Here is a 22,305-nt window from a genome sequence, read left to right as displayed (position 1 = left end):
TCAACTGAATTTAACCTCCTTTGATTCATGTCTACAGGGTCTACAAGGTCTGCTGCTGTAGCCCTCGATATGTAATATGAATGTGCAGTAAAAAATATACAACATGTTATTCTCCACCACAACACAGGCTGTGTTTGGTGGTGAGGATTTAGTCCAAGAGCAATTCACAGGGCCCTGGAGTTACTCAGAGGTATAATTTAAAGGTTGACCATCGACCCAGGCTGTTAACTATTAGTTAAGTATGTGATAGTACAGTAGGGGGTACCTTTATGCTGTGGTGAGGGGGATGCTTGTAATGCTCGTAAAAAAAATGTATGAAAAAATAAAAATAAAAAAATCCATAAACACAGAAATCCACAACTCAGAGAGAGAAAGTAAGAGAAAGTGAGAGAGAGCGAGAGCGAGAGAGAGAGAGCGAGAGAGACCGTAAGACAGTGACCGAGACAGTGACAGTGAGAGGGAGTGAGTGGGAGTGAGTGCGTGAGTGAGTGAGAGAGAGACAATGAGTGAGTGAGTGAGTGAGCGAGCACAAGACAGTGAGCGCGAGAGAGTGAGTGAGCGAGCGAGCAAACAAGCGAGCGTGCGTGCGTGCGACGGCAGGCCCTCACCCGTCGTTGTTGTAAGAGGCCAGCACCACGCTGGGGCTGGAGTAGGCGTTGCTGGTCACCCAGGTGCAGTGCACCGCGAACATCATCAGCAGCATCAGCATCAGCATGGTGACGATGGACTTGATGTTGGGGCCCAGGCCCTCCTCCGCCTTCTCCTGCTCCGACACGTGCTTGCGCACCTTGCCCGCCTACGGAGCGAGAGAGAGAGAGAGAGCGAGAGAGAGAGAGAGAGAGAGAGATGGTCAACCTCGATCGCGCCGCACGGCCCGCCGGCACCGCTGAATTATTGAGGACGGCTTGGGGATGAATTATTGAGGAAGTAGCGTCGGAGAGCTAAATATATTGTATTGCCCCGGAGAGAGACTGAGTTCGAGATAGGGCCGCCAGGAAGCGTATGGGTGGGGTTAGCGTTGTTTTGGAAATGATATATGCTGCTACAATGTGTGTGTGTGTCTGTGTCTCAGTGTGCGTACGTGTGCGTGTGTGTGTCTCAGTGTGTGTGTCTGTATCTCAGTGTCAGTGTGTCTGTGTTAAACACATTATATTGGTATACGTTTACGATGCCTCCAACCAGTGGCCATGACCATATATTAAAGAGATTTATTATAAAAGACACAGACACACAGACAGAGAGAGACAGAGAGAAAGAGACAAAGACAGAAAGAGAAAGAAAGACAGAGTGAAGGATAAATGCTCACGCTGTTGAAACATGACACGTTAGACATCTCCATTCATGTCATTAGGCGTCTGCTCCACAAGTCATGTTCAGTGTAGCCGCCTGTGAAGCCCGTTGTGATCAATTGACAGACGCGCGAGACATTAACATAGCGCGATCGAAACAATGAGGTGAAACAAGCGGGCCGTTTTACCGAGGGGCAAATCTTTCCTTCCGACCTGCTCTAGACGCGGCGAGGCGTTACTTTCCATCAATCCAAAGCAATCGAAAAAACAGTGACGGCTCTGTGGTTCCCGTGTGCTTCAATGCGTTCGCTTGCTCTCCACGACAGCTGAAAGGCAATACCCCTGATCCCTCCGCAATACCCTGCTGTTGTCCCCGGTACAGTGCAGGTGTAGCTCTAGTGCCGCTTTGGCCCCCAGGAGGGCCCTCCCCGAGAGACGGGATCGCAGGCGCCGGCTCAGTGAATAAGGGTAGAAGACATATCCCATTATGCCTTTCGATTTTTATTTCAAAGATCCAAGGTGAAGGATTGCGCAAATATAATGAAATCTTAGCGAGAAGGGTGATAGAAAAGGTGAAAGGGGTAGTTCAGGATTTTGGACATCGGGTCTCATTTCCAAGTTAGCCAGTGTGTTATTTATCATTGGAGACCGTTTTCAACACTTTTCATTCAGTCCTTCTAGTTGCAGAAATCGCTGGTGCTAGGCTAGCGCAAGTCAAGGGGAACTGCTAGCCTGCCAATAAAAACTGTTTACGCACTCCAAAGTACACCCGATCCAAACCAATTATAATGCCTGACTATCGATGTAAATGTCTGTGTTGATAGAATAATATTCTATATATAATATAAAACTGTTTTTATTGCAGGCTAGCATTTCCCCTCGACTTGCGCTAGCCTAGCACCAGCGATTTCTGCAACTAGAAGGAATGAAAAGTGTTGAAAACGGTCTCCAATGATAAATAACACACTGGCTCACTTGGAAATGAGACCCGATGTCAAAAATCCTGAACTACCCCTTTAAATCGGTTGGAATTTCTTAACTTAAAGTCACCAAAAAAAGGGTTATGGGAGTTCAATACAAAAAAAAAGTGGATTCACGTCGCCTTGTGTGAGCGTGTCCCGTTTTTTGTGGCGTTACACGATACGGGGGGGGGGGGGGGGGGGGGGGGGGACACGTTGAGTGGTGTGGGCGAGACCCGACTGACCTTGTCGTAGAGGTTGCCGGGGTTACGGCGGTCGTCCTCGTCGCCACTGTCCTCGGCGGGGGGGGTCTCGCGCTTGGAGTCGTCGCCCAGGTAGTGCTCGAAGACGCTGGAGAAGGCCACCGCCGACAGCATGCACACCACGGGGGTCAGCGTCAGCATCAGACGCACCATCACGCCCGCAAAGTACACTGCGCTGATGGCGTACAGCGCCACTGGGGGGGGGGGGGGGAGAGAGAGAACAAGAGTTAGAACGAGGCGAGGGAATGGGAGTTGGAATGGGAGAGAGGTTGAGTGGAAGAGAGAGACAGAGGAGAGACAGAAGGAGAGAGAGGGAAGTGACAGAAGGACAGAGCGAGACAGAGAGAGAGAGAGAAAGACAGAGTGACATAGACGGACGGAGAGAGGGATAAATGGGGGTCAGGGACAGAGGAAATGGTGTTGAGCATTCAACAATCTGAGGTTGTGTAAATGGTGATTCTATTAGTGTCATTCTTCTAGGGTTGATGGCTGACCACTCTTAACCCAAAGCGACTGTAACTATTGTAACTGAGCTACTGTATCTAAATGAATAATTCGCTAAGAACTTTGACTAGGCCTTCACTCCCTTGTCCTTGGACAAGATAGTATTTACAACCTCAATGCTTCATTTGAATTCAGCTGTAAAAGGCACACCGCGATCCCGACCAGAAATCCAACGCACACCGACTTAACCTTGAAGGGCACGGTTATGAAAAATGACACCTCATTACCGGGAGATTATACGGCTTTTAGCAATTTTCTAAGATATGTATTGAAATTGGACGAGAACTTCAGAGGATCCCGTCGAGTGACTCATCAACCATGAAGCAAATCATAAATAGTGCCACTCACACCAGCCAAACGATTTCATGAATATGGATCAAAGCCCACCATACACACTAGGGGTGTACGGTATAAACGGTATAGAAAGTACACCGGTGTGGATTTGCGCTACGGTAAGGATTTTGACACCGTGAGACCGGTGTCACCGGTAGACAGCGTTCTCTGTAACGTGTTACAAAGTAAGTAAGGCGTAAATACAGTAACGTAACTACTTTTTCATGTAAAAAGTAAAAACGACTGAAAATATGGTAACGAAACATAGTTCCTTCCTCCAGACATCGCTTCCGCAGGCATTTTCCAAAGCCTGTCCTCACGACAAAAAAAGCAAGCGGTGGAACGAGATAACAAATGGCGTCACTGTTTACCTGTGTAAGGACATTCGTCCTTCCCTTTCAAAATGTCGATAGAATGGGCTTTAAAGAGATGGTCAAAACACAAATCAAAAACACCAATCCCAGGTACGCGTTACCTGCCCGCAAACACTGCCACAGCCAAATTGAGATAAACTATATGGCAAGTTCCGCGAGCAAGTGGAGAAAGAAATCCATACTATTCAGAGGTGTTTTCGGAGATGGAAGTAACTTTCTATGCAGTTTTGCTGCCTAACCCGTATTTTACCCCTTGAGAAGCGCACACACACACACACACACACACACACACAGTGAGGGACTCGTACCAAAGACGCGCTCGTCGTTGATGTTCTTGATGCAGAACCAGAGGCCGGCGGGGAAGGTGCACACCAGGATGTGGAGGTCGAAGAAGAAGGAGACCCAGGTGGTGGGCTGGTGCTCCGACACCGACGCTATGATGGGGATGTGGATCTTGGCGTAGCTGGGGACCACGCAACGGCAACGGCAGTTGATGGCGGGAGTGCCAGCGTGAGAAATAATTCAAGGGGCGCAGATGGGAAAGAGAAGAGAGTTCAGGTTGCAATGCCATCAAATATCAATCCATATATTAACAGTACATGCAAACACACAGCGTGAAGCGCAGGGGGCGGAGAGGAAAGACCGAGTGTGAGAAGTGGAGGCGAGACAGCAGACTGAGGGGGCGTCATGAAGGCCAGCGTGGACGATATAGAGCCGATGGTAGTTACGCAATCTATGTGCAAGCATCGTAAGCATCAAGTGAGCTTCAAATTAAGTTTTATTAAGGCATTAAGGCAAACCAATCCCCCAGCGAAAAGGGACCAACATTCTGTGTAAACACCCGGCCTCTTGATCTAGGATTCTGTCTCTATCCTCGTCTGTGTGCGTCAATATCCTCTTCCCCTTGTGTCTCTATCCTCGTCTGTGTGTGTCTCTATCCGGGCCCGTTTGTGTGTGTGTCTCTCTCCGGGTTTATGTGTGTGTGTGTGTGTGTGTGTGTGTGTGTGTGTGTGTGTGTGTGTGTGTGTGTGTGTGTGTGTGTGTGTGTGTGTGTGTCTATCTGCGTCTCTATCCGGGTTTATGAGTGTGTGTCTCTATCCGGGTTTATGTGTGTGTGTCTATCTGCGTCTGTGTGTCCTTATCCGTGTCTATGTGTGTGTGTGTCTATCTGCGTCTGTTGGTCTCTATCCGGGTTTATGAGTGTGTGTGTGTGTCTCTCTATCCGGGTCTATGTGTGTGTGTGTGTGTGTGTGTGTGTGTGCACACGTGCCATCGTTCGTTCACAGCGTTCACTTTGTTGCACCCCGGCCCCAGTATTATTCACTCTGTAATATTTCTCTTTAAAGGCTGATTCGAGACCGCATTCACCCAAACACATCGAGGGGGGGAGAGAGCGAGAGAGGGGGAGAGAGAGGGGAGGAGCGAGAGATCAACGGCGTCTTAGTGCGAGGGAGGAAACTTTGCAAGGCAAACGGTCTCAGGGTGGCAGAACTAAAGAGCAGCTGACAGACTAGGGTGTAAGTGCTCAAAAGCCAAGGCTGAAGGAGAGGGGTCCATGGTGTGTGTGTGTGTGCATGTGCGTGCGTGTATGTATGTGTGCGGTTTGGAATTAAAAGTATGTAGCCGGCGGCAGCTCGCTTGCATCCCCCCAACCCCCCCCCCCCCCCCCCCGCCCCCTCCTCCGAGAAGCTCCTGCCATACTGTGGATCAAATGAGATCCGACAACTAGGGTGGGACTCTCACTGAGGAGTTGGAGATCATGATTCATTTATCTTGTTATTCCGATAGACATTTTTTATTTTTGCTCCACACAGCTTCTCAGTTCCTACTTGTGTGTAGGACGCTACGGAGCAAAATCAAACACCCCCATGATGTGCGAACGCGGTAGAATCTCTGCCATTTAGTCTAGATGAATGCAAGGCCCGGCTCCACACACACACTACGGCGTCAATGAGCCACCCTGGCCCTCCGATTGGGTGGCCCTCCGATTGGGTGGCGGGGATTCGTTGAAGCCGCTGTCCGTCAACCACTTCCACGCGCCTCCACCCGCCCCGCTCACCCTCCCGGAGAACAGGGGCACGCCGGGTGGCTGTGGAAAAGGAGCGAGCTGTGGAGGGTTATAGGCGGGGCTTACCCAGTGTCCCACAGAGAGTAGAAGCGGCCGCTCCACGGCGCGATGTGACCTACAGGAACAAACACAGGTCGATATATAAGAGAGAGAGAGAGAGAGAGAGAGACTAGGGTACCGTCTAGTGTGTGTGTTTGTGATTATATGACAGACAAAGACACTACTTTGAGTAGTGAATCCAACATGGCGTGAACGCCAGTGTTTGCGTGTGAGATTGAATGTCCGATTGGGGTGGGAGAGAGCGAGGGACAAGAGTGGGCGTAGATTGATTAAAGATTGGCTGCTGTAACAAAGCATAACCCAAAAACACCATTGAAAACAAATTGTTTACTCCTCGTTTGCTTAGGTCGGGTGGCAAGAGGTGTGAAATATGAGGCTATTTCCGGGAGCATCCCAATTTCCAAACTGAAGTGTAATGCTGTATATATTGTCGTTTTAAAGTGTGTGTGTGGACTCATGCTGCATTCAAACTCATGCTGGCACGCTGCTCACTTTATAAACAATGCCAGAATTATGTATGATAGAAGCTGCCTCGGAAAAATGCCAGAATATAAGTCTGTTCTGTTGGTAGAGAACACTTTGATATATCTATTGATAATTTATAGTTGGCATAATATAAGAAGAAGGCTGGAAAAAAAGGCCGGACTTCTTTTTATTCAATTCACTTTTGGGGGGGTTTTCGGCAAGCAGCCACATTTATCCTCGGCCAAGATGGCTCATCTGAAGAAAATGGATGCGGGGGGGTTGTTAAAATAAAGTACATATATTCCCCAGCTTGGCACTAAATGGCGGAAACAGGAGGCACTGCCTGTACGTGAGAAGGGAACGCATCTCAACCGCAAATAAGACAGCGTCGGTAATTTCCCTCATGCATGCAAATCGTTTCGCCTTTGATCGGGAATTTCAATTAGCATTCCCGCGCTGTGAACCACTGGCCCGTCGCTCCAGCTGACAGGTCGCCCCCCCCCCTCACACATTACCTTCGCCCGCGACCGCACGCCAACTCAACTTAATTCAGAGCGGCGCCTATTTACAGTTACCGCGGTAACATGGTCTTTGACAGGTCGGGATGAGCGGCTGGGATTAAGGTTAGGAATAATTTTCGGCGGACGTATTTGGGGAACACCTGAGGGGACACGGTAGAGAAATAAAATAAAAACCAAACATGTATTCATCCAATCGGGCGATAGTGTATATATGTGCTGATGCACGAGCCGGGGAAGGCAAAGTCGGCGCCGTTTCCCCGCTGCAGGGGGTTCCGTTGCCATGGTAATATTCCTAGCTCCCCGTTTACTGCCATATACACACACACACGAATAACATCACGTATGCATAGAGCCCACTGTGTCTATAAAAAAGGGGGTACGTCTGCAGCCGATATCCCCCCCCTGCGCGCTCCGCCTGTAAACACGGCTACCAGCGGAGCGCCGCGTTAATCACACCGCTCGCCTGGCGCCTGGACTGGGTGGCCCGCTTTACGACGCCCCACCGCCGCGACGCCACAAGGAGACGGGCATTATTCACAGAGACGATACTGTCCTCGCCTGGGCAGCAGACGCCACCGGGACTTTAGCGTCTTCTCAATGATCTAATGTGGAATGGTTTTATATATATATATATATATAAACGCGCAGCACACAAAGAGGATTAACGCCGTTTAAGATTGGAAATATGGGAGGTAAGACGCACCGTCTTGTTGTCCAAACCACCAACTAGATTATATTAGATTACATTAGATTATATTCAGGCCCTCGTCTCCACCTGCAGTCGCCGGATGTACACATTTTCGACCACACGCGACAAAGGCATTTTCTGACAAAGACACATGAAGCGGGTTTGACTCAGTAACATGAAAACATGAAAACAGACTCGTGTGTCACTTTCGATGCAACTCTGTCTCGCGCCAGGGGAGCTTGCACACCTCCAGGAAACAAACACCGATACCCAAGTTCAGAACGTTGGCCCGTACCAAATCGACATCAACAACAAGCCTCAGCCGTCGGCAAGAAACTGCCGCCATGGTTACCATGTAATGTTTTGTTGGGGCCGGTGTGCAAGCATTTGAACAGTGAAGTGTGTGTGTATGCAATGAGCTGGGATGGAGAGTCAGTGGGGGGGGGAGGGGGGGGGCTGGGCTGCTGACCTGTGTAGGTGAGGTAGATGACGGTGAGGAAGACCGCTCCCGCGGCCAGAGACACGCCCAGGAAGAAGAGGGTCTGGAACTCCTGCTTAGTGAGCCGGTCACGCAGGTACTGCAGGAAGGCATAGGCCTGCAGCAGCACAAACACACCTGGGAGGACACACACACACGTTAGATATCAATCTAAATAGATACATTGGGTACATCTGGAGGTGAGTGAGAAGGGTTTCTCCCTCTGTTGAGCGTCGATCCTTCTCCCTGCACTCATCCCCAGTCAATCCATCTGGCCGCTCCCCTTCTAAATTGGTCAGGATAATTGAGAGCAATGAGAGAGGAAGAAAGGAAGCTCATTGTTTTCCCCAGCCTCCTCCTCATACCACCACCGTCCCTGTGGGGCCCCCAGACATAAACGTGCCAGGGGCTATAAATGTCAGCTTCCAATGCCAGGGGTCTGTCAATCTCCTGGAGAGCTGCCAAGATGCTAAACTTTGCTATTGCTCCCCGTCGCCAACTTTTTGTCCAACTGTTGTCTGTCAAGCCTCCTGCCTGTCGGTCTATCTACCTACCTACCTAGCTGTCTGTCTGTCTGTCGGCCAGGCGACGTGTGTCTGTTGGCCATTCTACTTGTCTGTCGGCCAATATACCTGGCTGCGTCGGCTGGTGTACATTTTTGTCCTTCTATCTAACTGCCGGTCTGAGATAGTGTCTCTGTGGCTCCGAGGCACAAACACAGTCCCCCCTGTGTCACCAGCCCTTCTCCCGACAGATTTCCGCCAGCAGCCACCACCCACGGTGACTAAAACACAGGGGGCAGAGTTGATAGGAGGAAACAAAAGAACATGCAAGGAGAGAGAGATAGCAGTATATATAGAGAAATAGAAAGAAATATAGAGAGATGGATCCTCAAAGTCTGGTAGCCAAACTAGCAGGGTCCAGATACACAGTGATGCAGTGGCAATACTCCAATGTGCCTGCTCATGAACAGATGAACACACACAGGTGAACCAACAGAGCCACACCCAACACACGCACACATACAGGCTATGAGCAGATGGGCCTGCACTTGAGACGGAATCTGAACAAGCCTTCATAAACCTCCCAATGAGGCTTGATCAGAAACAGCTCTCCTCTCCCGTCTGAGAGAGCGAGAGCGAGAGGCACTACCTTCCCTCAGCCTCCTTTTTTACTGCTCTTGATGTATCCCGGGAGACTGGAGAGCCTCGGGGAAAGGTCTGCCCTTTCCCCAAGACATTGATTGATACTCTCCAAACTAGTCCCCATGCACTCCATCTCCGCAAGCCAGCAGGTGGTTCAACCTCCATAATGTGCTACCTAGCATCCACATGCTCAATCCAAACAGATTCACTACAGAAGAGGTGGCCGGGCCCTAGACCCAATCCAGACTTCAGCTAACTCGGGGTGATGCTTATAACCGTCGTCACTGCAATTTCTTTATTTTTGTATTTATTTTCACTGGTGACAGTCGCGCATGATGAATGATATTAAATATGAATTGTTGTTTTGTTATCATTATTGACTGTCTGCCAAACTATGTTCAAGGACTTTGAGAAACAAACTTTAGTTGCTTGTCGATTCAGCTTTGCACGCGAGGGGTAGAGGGACAGCTCATTAAACATTTAGTTGGCCTCCAATTATTATTAATTGTTTCCCGTTCCATTCAATATATTACACACACGGTACAGACAAAAAAAAGGACATTCATCAAGTGAACAGTTGGAGCTACATTTTAATCCCAAGTGCTTTTAGCGAACACACTTCTCGCGTGGTAATGCCCAGGCAACAGACGGCGGTGAAAATAATCTGTTGTGCGTGGAAATAGGTCAAGTGGTTCAATGCTTTGATTTTGTGAATGCATGGCTAATTTAGACTTCAGACCGACAGCTCAAGCTGCACCTCGCACGGGATACAGCTCGACAACCTCCAGCTGTATCTCGCATGGGAAGATGTACCTCTATTTTTATCAGGTCGTATATTTGTTACCATCAGACTACGAGCCACACGATGTAGCACATTAAGCCTACCGAGAGGAGTAGATGTAACTCCCGAGACAGAAGGGCTATCTTCTCTTTCGTTTGGGGGGTTATACAGGGAGAGGAGAGATATATTAAAATAATGGCGACCCTGACATTAACCTTTTTAATTCTATAATTATTTAGAAGTAACAACAAATAACGTGTATAGTGATGTCCGACACATGAACACACAATTAGTTTGTTTTATATGGCTATATTGTAACATTTAGAGACATTTGTTTGAGGGAACAGCCAACACTGATATGTTAAACAAACAATACACAATAATGAATTAAGCTTTTCAGAACTCAACTCTGCATGTATGGCGATATGTGTCGAGAAATATAGTTGGTTGGTTTCAGACAGAACCCACACAATAACTTGTTGTTCACCATGACGATAAGTTTGATGTTCAAGATTAATCTTTTTGCTTCAAATCTCAATAGCTCATTGAGTCGATTTATTTCAGATGAGGCTTGTTTACACATGATTGCCTCATACATTTCCTTGCTATTAGGAATAAAACGTGTTGAATTTCAATATCAGCGATCTAATAGTGTGTGAAATATTGTCCAATGCCCAGACTTTAGAACAAGGCTAATCTGAAAGAAAACCTTCCTTTTACAACAAACTGTTGTTTTTCCAAGCAAACAGCATCAAAGTAAAATCACACTTCTGTCGAAACTTTCATTAACCTTTTAGATAATATATTTAGTAGAGGAAGGAACAAACAATAACCAAGCTGTTGAGAGCTCTAGCCATACTCTCCACTGTATGCATTGCGATGTGAGACGTGGTTTAGAAGGGGAAGCATGGTTTAGATGGTGAAGCAGGGTTTAAATGGTGAAGCGTGGTTTAGATGGTGAAGCTTGGTTTAGCTGGGGAAGCAGGGTTTAGATGGTGAAGCTTGGTTTAGCTGGGGAAGCAGGGTTTAGATGGTGAAGCTTGGTTTAGCTGGGGAAGCAGGGTTTAGATGGAGAAGCGTGGTTTAGATGGGGAAGCATGGTTTAGATGGTGAAGTATGGTTTAGATGGTGAAGCATGGTTTAGATGGCGGGAACCGCAGGCTTCGCAGGCAATTAATCTAGTGTGACTGGTAATTTGGTACAATAAATGGCACCATTCCATACCATTGAGAAGCCATCGTTCAAAGTTTTGGAGATGGGGGGGGGGGGCGTTAAACCACAAAACCTTGGTTATCCGCTCAGTTAACACAACTCCATACTGTTGCAGCCCTACCCGTCTTCCTTGTAATTTCGGGGCTGCCTTCTAGTGACTCACACCATTAGTTATCAGACTCATGGCCCCCGGATTCAAATGCCACTCAAAAACTTGATTTGCACCACTTTATTAATAAGAGCTCTGCTCGGCTTGCAACACAAATACAAGACAAGTCAGTGGATGAATCCCTGCGATTGCGGCTTTGAGTCCCACTAGACAACATCCATCTCACCCAAACATTTATGAAATAGAACATTGGAGTGGGCCTTGAATTGCATGAGCTGAATCGGTTGGATTTAGAAGGCAACGAGCAAAGAAACTTCACAACCGGAGAACCGCTTTGTAAAGGTACTCAAAGCTAGAAGTATTGAAATACGCTTCAGTATTGAATAAAAGTCTTTGCAATAAAAAAAAAAAACAGAGCCTACCTGCAGCAGCCATGTGTTCGCTGGTCCTGATTGGCTGGAAGCCCACAAAGGGGATCTGCATCGACAGCACAAGGCCAATGATGTAGAACGTACTGTAAGCTGAGAGGAGAGAGGGAACATAGTCAGAAACAAAATGGGAGTTTTGAGTTGAACACAAAAAACCAGAAGACATTAGAGAAAAACGAAATACAAAAACACAGAAACAATTAAATTAGCTAGCTTCTTGTTTTATTGTCCACCAGCAGTCTAGTTTTTTCAGCGTAGAGAAAATCAGCTCGGCGGCTGTATTTAAACGCCATTGATTTCCCTCCCCCTCCCCAAACGCAGAGATTCAGCATGAGTAAACACGAAACAGCTTATGTAAAGTCATTTGCAGGAAAAACGGCAACTGAAGCTGAAAGGGGAAGTGGAGGGAAGGGTTGGGTTGACTCCCTGTCGCCACAGCAACGGGGGGGGGGGGGTTCACCGGCTTCTCCAAGAGCACGGGAAGCGACAGGTGCCAGGCGGTTGTCTCTCTAGCGTCTGCTGTTGACTGAGCAGGGACGGATGCAACGCCACGGTGCTCAGGCCACGTTGGGTTTTCATTAAAACACTAATGCACGGCAACGTCTTCAAGCAACACTTCATTTGGCATCTCTTATCTTTACGTTGCGTGGATAGACTGCCGGTAACCCAAAACAGGGATGCCAGATTGCACGAGACAAGGGAACAATATTGACTTTTGAAATGAGCTACGTGCACCTGCTTAGCGACGGATCACTCAATGTGATTCATATGTTGGGAAAGCCTGCTTTGGTTTTGATTTCAAGTTTTTAATTAGAGATGAAATGCACGCCGTGATTGAGGATGGGGCCAGATAATTTGTAAGAATGAATAATTAAGATAGTCCATGAACTTCTGAAATTGGTAAAGGCTAGAATAAGATAAAGATTAAGACAGATGGGTTCAAGGAAAATGGAGAAACAAGCCACAGTTAGCTTGATGATGAAAGTATCCATAGAATCCCACCCCTCCTTCAGGCCTCCTTCCAAGGCAACATGACTCTGGCCATGAGCAATGAGTGCCGATGCAATGTGCGGGCAGATAGCCAGTAGATAGACAGACAGATAAGCCAGCCCATCTTTTTTACCACATTTTATCTATTGGTATCGGTGTCAGGCTACAAACAGAATTTCAACAAATTACAAAAGATGCTGTTAAAAATAAACTGCCTGCCTGACCTTAAAGGCACTTGAGCCAGTACATCAGGCTCAGGTTTTTGTTTATATTGTTTAAGTTGTGGCAACTCTTTCCTGGCCGACAACGCGCCGCAGACACTAAAGCCAGGTCACGGGCAGGGCAGGTCAACGCAATGCCAGATGTTAAGAAGCGTGGGATTGTCTGCCAAAGGCAGTGAAGTGTGGACTTGTTTGTTTCTCGGGTTTGTACCCTAAATAACAATGAGTGGGACTGAAGAGAACCCAAGCTGATTCAGGAAGTGGCTGTGTGTTAACGAGGCCTGGACTGCACGGACTACAGTTAGTCAATACAGATGGATCTCCCGTCAAAGACGGTCGGCGATTTCCAACTCATACTAACTTTTAATGGGTGCCAAGCGTATTAATGCTTAATGAACATTTATCTAGATCTTTGTTTACATACATCTCTACATCTCCATCCATTATGTATATCCATCCATCTTGCTTTTTCATCCATCACTATAGCGATATATCCATCTATCTCGATCTATAGATCTTTACACATCTATATCACAGCTCTGTAATTCACACCGAAGCTGCACCCTCCGCTGCAGCTCGCGGTGCTTCCACACTATAAAGTGGTATCAAGTGGTAGCAGATGGCCGCGCCGGCCGACTTCCGCGGCGCGCCGGCATATGGACGCCTGACTCGATGGATGACGAATACGTTTAGAGGGGGAACGTGGCTACCAGTTCCCAGACGACGGACCGGCCCCAGGGGCGGAGTGAGGCGGCTTAGGAACGGGGGTTGAGACGTTACCCCGAGCCGCAGAGAACCCGCGCGGAGAGACACTGTTTGTATCCAGGGTTATTTATGGGATACATTTCTTTTCAGAAATGGATGAAAGAGAGCGAGGGACAGCCAGAAATAGGAGAGAATGCCGATGGATATTCTTTGGGTTTTTACTGGCGTGCTATAAATTTCACAAGCAGAAAGGAAGAGGTGTGTGTGTGTGTGTGTGTGTGTCTCACCAATGTAGACTCTTCGGCTGTAGCGCTGCATCAGTAGCAGCACAAACACGTGCAGCGGAATCAGGTTGATTATGAAAACATAGCCTCCCCATGCCGAGACCTGAAAACACACACACACACACACACACACACACAGACACACACACACGTGAACGTAATTCTTTGCCAGCACCGAGCATGGCTGGATATCAACTGAATGAATAGATTTTATTAATCATCCACTTTCTCGCTGACAATAATGGACATGACCCTGAATTCCCCTGATAGTTGAAGGGCCTGGGCTCCATCTGCCGCTGAGAAAGAAAAGCCAATGACAAAATAATATCTAGACAGCAAACATAATCATTATGAAACTGGCATTTTCAATTAAACACAAATACTATGGAGAGAATTGTGAACGAATGGGGCAAAACATATGAGCCCACACCCAAAGACCCAGAGGACCTTAAGAGACACAGAACGAGGAATCCTCCCCCTCAAGCAGACATGCAGGCTGTGGGCTGAATCTGCACGTACGGATGGGTGGTGCACACACACACAACAGCACTTAAGACCTGGGCACAAAACTAATGCTAAGAGGCAGGCATGGGCAAATGCTGCCAGCTATGCACCCGCACACAGACCTCAGCACCGACACAGACACCCCAAAGTTTCCAGCTCATCCACTCTAGTGTATAAACCAGCAGCTAAAACTTAATTGACATATATAGCGCTCTATAAAAACCCGAAGCCGACGTCCCTTTACACAACGGGACTAAAAACCTAACACGCACCGATAACTTTAAAAGCTCAGTAAAAATCGATGCCACCAGTACCGTATGGACTTCACAGCACCAGGTGTGGCCGACGTGAAGGGGAATTAAATAAATAATTATACACTAAAAGCAAAAGGCTCCCAGAAAAAAAATGCTCAAAAAAGGTTTTGGAGGACATGGAGATGCCAACGGAAACACACAGAAAAAAAGCATGAGAGCGAGGCATGGGATGAGAAAGACGCAATGTCAAGGCAACATACTGCAGCAGAGCCGGGCCACAGCAGGAGGAAAGTAGGTGGGTTGACGAAGAAACCGGGCGGGAGAACAGAGATTCTCTCACACAAAGAGACGCATGCACAAAGATTGAGTTGTAAACCAGGGAGAGCCAGAGGAGAGAAAACAAATATAAATCTTGCTGAACATGGTCATTGGATAGTTTCATTATAGGAGTCTGTCTTTCTGTCAGTCAGAGAGAGAGACTATATAAGTGGTGAGGTGTAATTATTTTTCGGGAGTCATTTGCACCCCCTTCTCTCAGACGATGACAGCCAATTAGTAGCATTTGAAGCGTAGCTTGGATGAATACCACAGATGACTTCCATATGAGGCTCCTCTCCGTGTTGACTCGTTGGCCTCTCTTCTCAAAGCTAATTGAGAACTCAGGAGATTTAAATAAAAAAATAGAAAAAAACGAACATAAAAACACGGTCGAGGTTCGGTAATAATCCCAGATAATATTCCGATACAGTTCCTTCCAAACATTGCACAAGGTGACCTGGTTTTCTGATGTCTTTGTGCTTCGGAGCTCTGAAGCTCCCGGCTGACGTAAAAAGAATCCGATCGGTACTTAAGTTGCATTCTGGAATAGGCAGCAGGAGTAAAAACAAAAAAAGGTACCTAGCAGAGTATATATTTTGTTTAGTACATCTAGTACATCTCCAGCAACAGACTTCAATCTCCGCCCGTGTGTGTGTGTGTGTGTGTGTGTGTGTAAGTCTGTGGCGGTGTGCCCTTGTGTGTGCGCACACACACACAAGGGCGCACATAACAGTTATGCAGGCAGTGATGGCCCCTTTACTCCTCCGCTGCTGGGGGAGATGATCCTGCCGCATTCAGAGAGAGAGAGAGAGAGAGAGAGAGAGAGAGAGAGAGAGAGAGAGAGAGAGAGAGAGAGAGAGAGAGAGAGAGAGAGAGAGAGAGAGAGAGAGAGAGAGAGAGAGAGAGAATGTTGGCAAGATAGACCCAGAGACGCCTGGCACGACGCTGGGACCGGAGGCCATGGTGGGGGGGGGGGGGGGGGGGTCGTTCCAACCCCAGGAAGACTTGCGTCATCCACGAGGGAGAAGGAGAGCTCTGAGCAGGAGGACTGAAGACTCGCACGTTTGAAGAAAATAGTCATTTATGTTTTGGATGGAAGACACAGACACAGTTTCGAGAATGTACATTTCTGTACCAAAAAAAAATAAAATGTTTTCAACGTTGTGTGTTTCCTTGAGTTGTACACCATCTGCCAAACACAATGAGAGAATGGTCTGAGGGGCACATTCTCAGGGCTACTTTATAACAAAGACAAAATATACGAATTGATCACGGTGTAAGGCCTTCAAAAAACACTAAAAGGTGCATTCTGTTGGACCACTAGGCTGTGGATAACCACACACTATATATAGAGCAACCCAAACCAAATCCCTTCAGTGGGAGAAGCAATCGCAGCAACCCCAATTTCACTAGCCGGGGTGCTACGGCTTTATTCTAATTTCCGGTTACGCTTGAAACGCGATTTGCAGTTTACGCTGTAAATAATGTAAGATGGAGGTTACCGAAATAGACCAAACAAAGGCGCACGTTGGCCCAGTGTCAGGCAAATGTGTCATCCACACCAAATATCAGAGCTCCGGGTAGGTCTCGGAATAAGTTGCATGGAGTTCTAGCTACGGTTTCCATTATCTAAACCAATCGCTTGTGCTCGTGAACCGCTGAGAGTAAGCTACACTGCAAGGGGAGGGGGTCCATTCAATTCCCATATCACCTAACTCAGCATCCGCTCTCTGTGTCCCGCTTATACAAGCAGCAGTCAATAAGCAGGCTATGTACACTTGTTCGGGATAAAGTGCTATGGGGTCGGGCTCCGTCGGAAAGGACAACAAAGCAGGTAACCCTGTGTGTGTGTGTGTGTGTGTGTGTGTGTGTGTGTGTGTGTGTGTGTGTGTGTGTGTGTGTGTGTGTGTGTGTGTGTGTGTGTGTGTGTGTGTGTGTGTGTGTGTGTGTATATAAAGGAAACGGCCCCATCTCCAGCTATGGTTAAGTCTGTTGACCTCGGCAGCCGCCATCCACCAAGGGCAGGACCCAGACATGATGCGGAGCTGTGCTCTAGCACTATCTCTCTCTCTCACGCCGTCCTTATCTGATGGCCACGGGGCTGCTGGGAAAAAACACTGGGTCCATATATGCGTATTAACCTGTGCGTGGGTCCATATATGTGTACTAACCTGTGTGTGGGACTCTAAGAAAGAACAGATGTCTTTAGGGCTGTGTGTGTGTGTGTGTGTGTGTGTGTGTGTGTGTGTGTGTGTGTGTGTGTGTGTGTGTGTGTGTGTGTGTGTGTGTGTGTGTGTGTGTGTGTGTGTGTGTACACGTACGCGTCTGTGTGAGCACACAAACAGAATAACTATAGAGGACTGTGTGTTACTGGCCTGGCTGTACCCAGAGTTTTGTGTTGGCAGTGCGTGGATCTCAGTCACATACACTGTGGCTTCATTGCTCATCAAGGAACATGACAAAACTATGGCACTCTCATGAAACAAAGCGGCTGATTGGAAGGAATTCTTTTCTTTAGTTTCAAAAGGGTTAATCGCTTACTGACAATTTAGTTTTTTTGCGTTCCACGCTCAAATTTGGTATCAAAAAACCTTGATATCAAAAAACCTTGATATCACTGGTAAGCTTCTTTCAGGTTTTGTGACATCCCTAGCTCCCTCTCTATTCATCAAAGCATACACCCCCGCCTATGGAACATAGTACTCTCTCCATCTTATCTTGTGTGAGTGATTGTGCCAGCAGCATGAACGGAGTGGGGGGGGAGTGTATGTTATGTGGTAGCCACTACTTGTCGTCTGCATAAGGAGTGTCATTTTCCATTAAATCCCATTCAATGTCCCCCACTCCGGGCAACATCCCAGGAAGTGGGATGTGATCGACTAGGCGACTATCCCAGGAAGCGATCGACTAGGCGCTCCGATTGAATCGTACATTTTTACAATGACAAAGCGCGACACACACACACACACACACACACACACACACACACACACACACACACACACACACACACACACACACACACACACACACACACACACACACACACACACACACACACACACACACACACACACACACACACACACACAGAGAGCGAAAAAGAGGCATGAATGAGAAGAGGTCAGGGTGGGGTGGAGTTAGTGTTTTCTTTTTCTTTTTTTTACAGAGATGTTCTTCCCAGTTGAGGATGGAGGTTTCAGAAAACAAGTTGAACACATGTATTTCTAAAGTGGCAATTCCCCTAAACAGGTTTGATTTTAAACCTTTCCAGACAGATAGTCTCAGGACGCTGTTGTCCGGGCAGGAGGTTTTATCTCGTCTTCCCACAGGCTACGGGAAAAGATTAGCTTACCAGTGCTGGCCGAGTTTGTGTTTACTGTCGGCCAAGGAGGGATACTGACAATGGCTAGACAACCCTGTCTTTTGAGTCATCAGTCCACTTCTGGCACCAAGCTATTAGATGGACTTGACTATGACACCTATGGAACCAGATGGCTTCATTGAGCAGTCTTAATCCTCTTCACCCGCATCTTTCTACCTCCCATTTTCTTTCATCTCTCCATCCTTTTTGCCAGGTCCAGGCCTTGACATTAAGCTTTTTAAGCCATTTGCCCTTCGGGCAAGTGGCTGTTATGTTTTACTTGCTCAATAGCAAAACTACTTACTACTACAGCAATGAGAATGACAAAATACATTTTTATTGATTTTAGGTGGATATTTCAAACTATTAAATGCATCCCGATTCACTATAATGCATAATTATCAGCAAATAATTACCTGTAGTAAGTAACAGCCCACCATTGGCAACTACTACAGCAATCAGAACGAAAAAAAAAAAAAATTAATTATTGATTTTTGGTGAATATTTCAAACTATTAATTGCGTCCCGATTCGCTATAATGCATCATGTCAGCAAAATGTCACCTGTAGTAAATAACAGCCTACCATTAGTAAGTACTACACAAACAGAATAAGAAAATGTATTAATTTGTGGTGATTTCTTTCCTGAAACAATTCCATGGTAAAGTCTATGCCACCAGCCTGTGGGGTGTAATTTGTAGACGGTCCCTAAAACAGATAGCAGCCGGAACGTCGATTTAAGTGCTTTTCTCGCACATATTTCGATAGCAACAACTAATGCTGTAGTGATTTTTGTCGATAGGGTGTGCTAAATTGTCCTCAACATACAACACCCGTTATGTAGTGAAATTGTGTTGATGAATCCGATTGCAGGGTAGTCAAAACCGCAATTGGTTAACTTTTATCCACTGTCATGACGGACCCACGGTAACTTCTCCGTCCAACTTATTAAGGAGTTCCTTTGCCTTTTTGTTTCATATTCTGGCGGCATCTAATATTCAGGTGTCTTTATTTATTTATTTGCATTACATTTACCTGGCACTTGGCCAGTTTTCGGAGGCTGAAGGAACATAACGAAAGTGACTCTTTTCTTTCTTCTATTCCGTATCTGGCTGGCTATATGGATGTGATTGAACACAGATTATTGTTACGATTCTTATGCTGCGTTCCAGGGCACTTTCACATAGAAGGTTGTGAAAACACAAGTTACGGGTTGCCTGGAACGCAGCATTATTCTCCTGTTTTACCGAAAACCGATGCCAGCACTGTAGAAAGCTCTGCTCCCGCGATATAGGAGGATGTTTATTTTGTAGGCATATTTAGTGTATTTTCAAAAAATAATAATACTATGCGTCACATTTTAGTTTCCCCGATTACAGAGTTCACCCGTTCAACCGTTAATGTCGAGGCCTGACTGGTCTCATTTCTACAAGGTTCAACTACACTGCATTTGATTCCTCCTCTGCCCTGACTTAAGGTTCATTTCATAGATAACAAAGTGACTAAATATATTAAAGAAATAAGAATGAATCAAAGCCACCATGTTTTTGCGGTGAAGGTTGATGGCAACGGCTTTACTGTTAGAAACCTCTTCATAAAGCCTTTTTCTCTCCCACTCTCCTGGGCTTCGATTTCACTATATCAGCCTCATCTTTAAATCACCCTTTACTCCGTCTCCTTTGCTCTCTGCTGCAGGCGATCCTGAAGCTGATCGATGACGCTGAATTTCAGTAAGCCGTTTCATTTGACATCTGTCTCATGGTGTGGTCGGGGAGATTTAACTAAGAATGAGTAGTGAGCCAGGTGTCTGCACATGCACATTCCAGTGTACTGTCACACACACACACACACACACACACACACTGACAAAGGTCTGCATTGTGGCTCGCTGTCATTGACACACACAGGCTATCTGTCTCAGCCAATCAGGCTGATATGTCAATAGCCCCCCCGCCTCCCCCATCTCTTCTATCAAAACTTCTGACAGCTGAATTTATAAATAATGCTTTATACCCACCCCCCCTTCCCATCCCAACACACACACACAAAGATGCACAGAAATAATAAAGAAATAATAAATCATGTGTGCGGTTGACAGTGGGCCATCACTCCAGCGCCGCTATCTCCGGGGGCCATCTTAATGTAATAAAGGATCGCAATTTCCCTGTTGCCTAAAGAAGGCACGCGGAGTGATTAAATCCACTCCAGTCAATCCAATCAGACTCGGCTCCGTCCGTCCCGCATCTCCCTCTGGACGAGCGTGTGTCCGTGTGCGTTGTGCGTGTGTGTGTGTGTCTGCGTGTAGTGTACATCAGGGGTATGGGCAGTGTGAGTCTTTGAGTTTCATTCTCACCATGCAGAAGTACAAGAGACAGCAGCAGATGGACCCAACAGCGGTACTGGGATATCAGCATTATTTTTTGCAGTATCTGCATGCACATATTTTTTATTTATTTTTGTGCATGCTAATGTACCCGTGTCCATCAGCGGTGCTTGGGTATGAGTGTGAGTTTCATACTCACCATGTAGAAGTAGGAGAGACAGCAGCCGATGGCCCAGAATACTGAGCCCGTCTTAACAGATTTCACCTGCAGGACAAGAGAGAGAGAGAGAGAGAGAGAGAGAGAGAGAGAGAGAGAGGAGAGAGAGAGAGAGAGAGAGAGAGAGAGAGAAGAGAGAGAGAGAGAGAGAGGAGAGAGAGAGAGAGAGAGAGAGAGAGAGAGAGAGAGAGAGAGAGAGAGAGAGAGAGAGAGAGAGAGAGAGAGACAAATCAAAACAAGGTCAGTCTAGGTGGCTGTGGCCCACATTCTACAACACTGAGTAAACCGGAGACACAAGACATCTGATCAAGGATGTAACCCCACACCCACTACCATTACATGATCTTAAAACAACAGCCACAGTCACCATAAAAATGTTTTTATATTACTCAATCAAAGATGGCAATAGTAAATCTTAAGATTTGGTGTCTTGCACAAAGGGCACATCGATATAAACATTGATTCACGTCACGGGGGGGGAACTGCAGAATCAAACCAGCAACATCAGGTGACCGGGTATGCCTGCTTTACTGGTGTCATGGTTTTAACTCTCCAACTCAACACACCAGCCTGGGCATACTTTCTGCACTGACTCCCATATAGGATTTGAGAACGTAGATGTACGGTGGGTGATGTCTGCATATTTACAGCGGCTACACAACTTAATGACTTTGCTCCGAGACATTTATATCTACATATACGACGAACAACCCAAGCCTTCAATCAGCATCACTCGAAAAAATGTGAGTGCTGCGCAACCAACTTTAAAAAGACCAACAACTAAAGTAGCAAGAGTGCAAGGTAGCTATATGAATAAGAGAAAAGGCTTTGTTTTTGTAGAGTGCCTCGGCATGAGTGCAATTTAAGCATCAGGACAAGGCAAAATATAAACAACAAAAAGTGTGACAGTAAAATAGCAAAGTCACACGGAGACGGGGATTTTGATTCCATCAAAACAAGGACTGAGCCAGTGGGTTCTCTATGGGATCATATGCTGCCAGAAAGAACACTGGGGGTGTCTGCAAGAAATACGGCTGATGCTTATTTGTGTAATACACCACACAAGTAAAACCCATGTTCACATCAGGTACCCACTGTAAAGGTCCTTGTTTACCGCATACGCAATACAAATAAAGCACATTCAATTATGATTTCCAATCAAACATAAAACGGAGGACGACAAATCCCAATATGTGCTGAGTCCATGTCCCCCGTTTCTTCACTCTATCCCACAGGCAAGCACAAACACAAACTCACACCTACACACATCGATCAACAGAAGCCGAATTCCCCCCACACACAAAAAATAATAACATAACGCGACAAAGTCCCCATCAACTGAAGTGATGGAGGGAACTTGAAACAAAGAGAGAGTGTGTGTGTGTGTGTGTGTGTGTGTGTGTGTGTGTGTGTGTGTGTGTGTGTGTGTGTGTGTGTGTGTGTGTGTGT

General features: G+C 46.8%; 1 protein-coding gene across 1 annotated transcript in view; it reads right to left on the bottom strand.

Moving 5' to 3' along the window:
* The window catches only part of LOC311365306 (dolichyl-diphosphooligosaccharide--protein glycosyltransferase subunit STT3B-like), an 82,113-nt gene that overhangs the window by 5,266 nt on the left and 54,542 nt on the right, over positions 1–22,305 (bottom strand). The window contains 9 exon segments of the mRNA XM_084484822.1: positions 266–272; positions 609–796; positions 2,494–2,705; positions 4,031–4,185; positions 5,857–5,905; positions 7,994–8,140; positions 11,672–11,770; positions 13,881–13,980; positions 20,839–20,904. Of these exon segments, the coding sequence (XP_084340948.1) occupies positions 266–272; positions 609–796; positions 2,494–2,705; positions 4,031–4,185; positions 5,857–5,905; positions 7,994–8,140; positions 11,672–11,770; positions 13,881–13,980; positions 20,839–20,904 (1,023 nt within the window).

Source organism: Micromesistius poutassou, assembly GCF_964030765.1.
Source record: "Micromesistius poutassou genome assembly, chromosome: 20".
Taxonomy (NCBI): Eukaryota; Metazoa; Chordata; class Actinopteri; order Gadiformes; family Gadidae; genus Micromesistius; species Micromesistius poutassou.
Note: the sequence above shows the minus strand (reverse complement) of the source record. Positions and strands in the feature narration are given on the sequence as shown.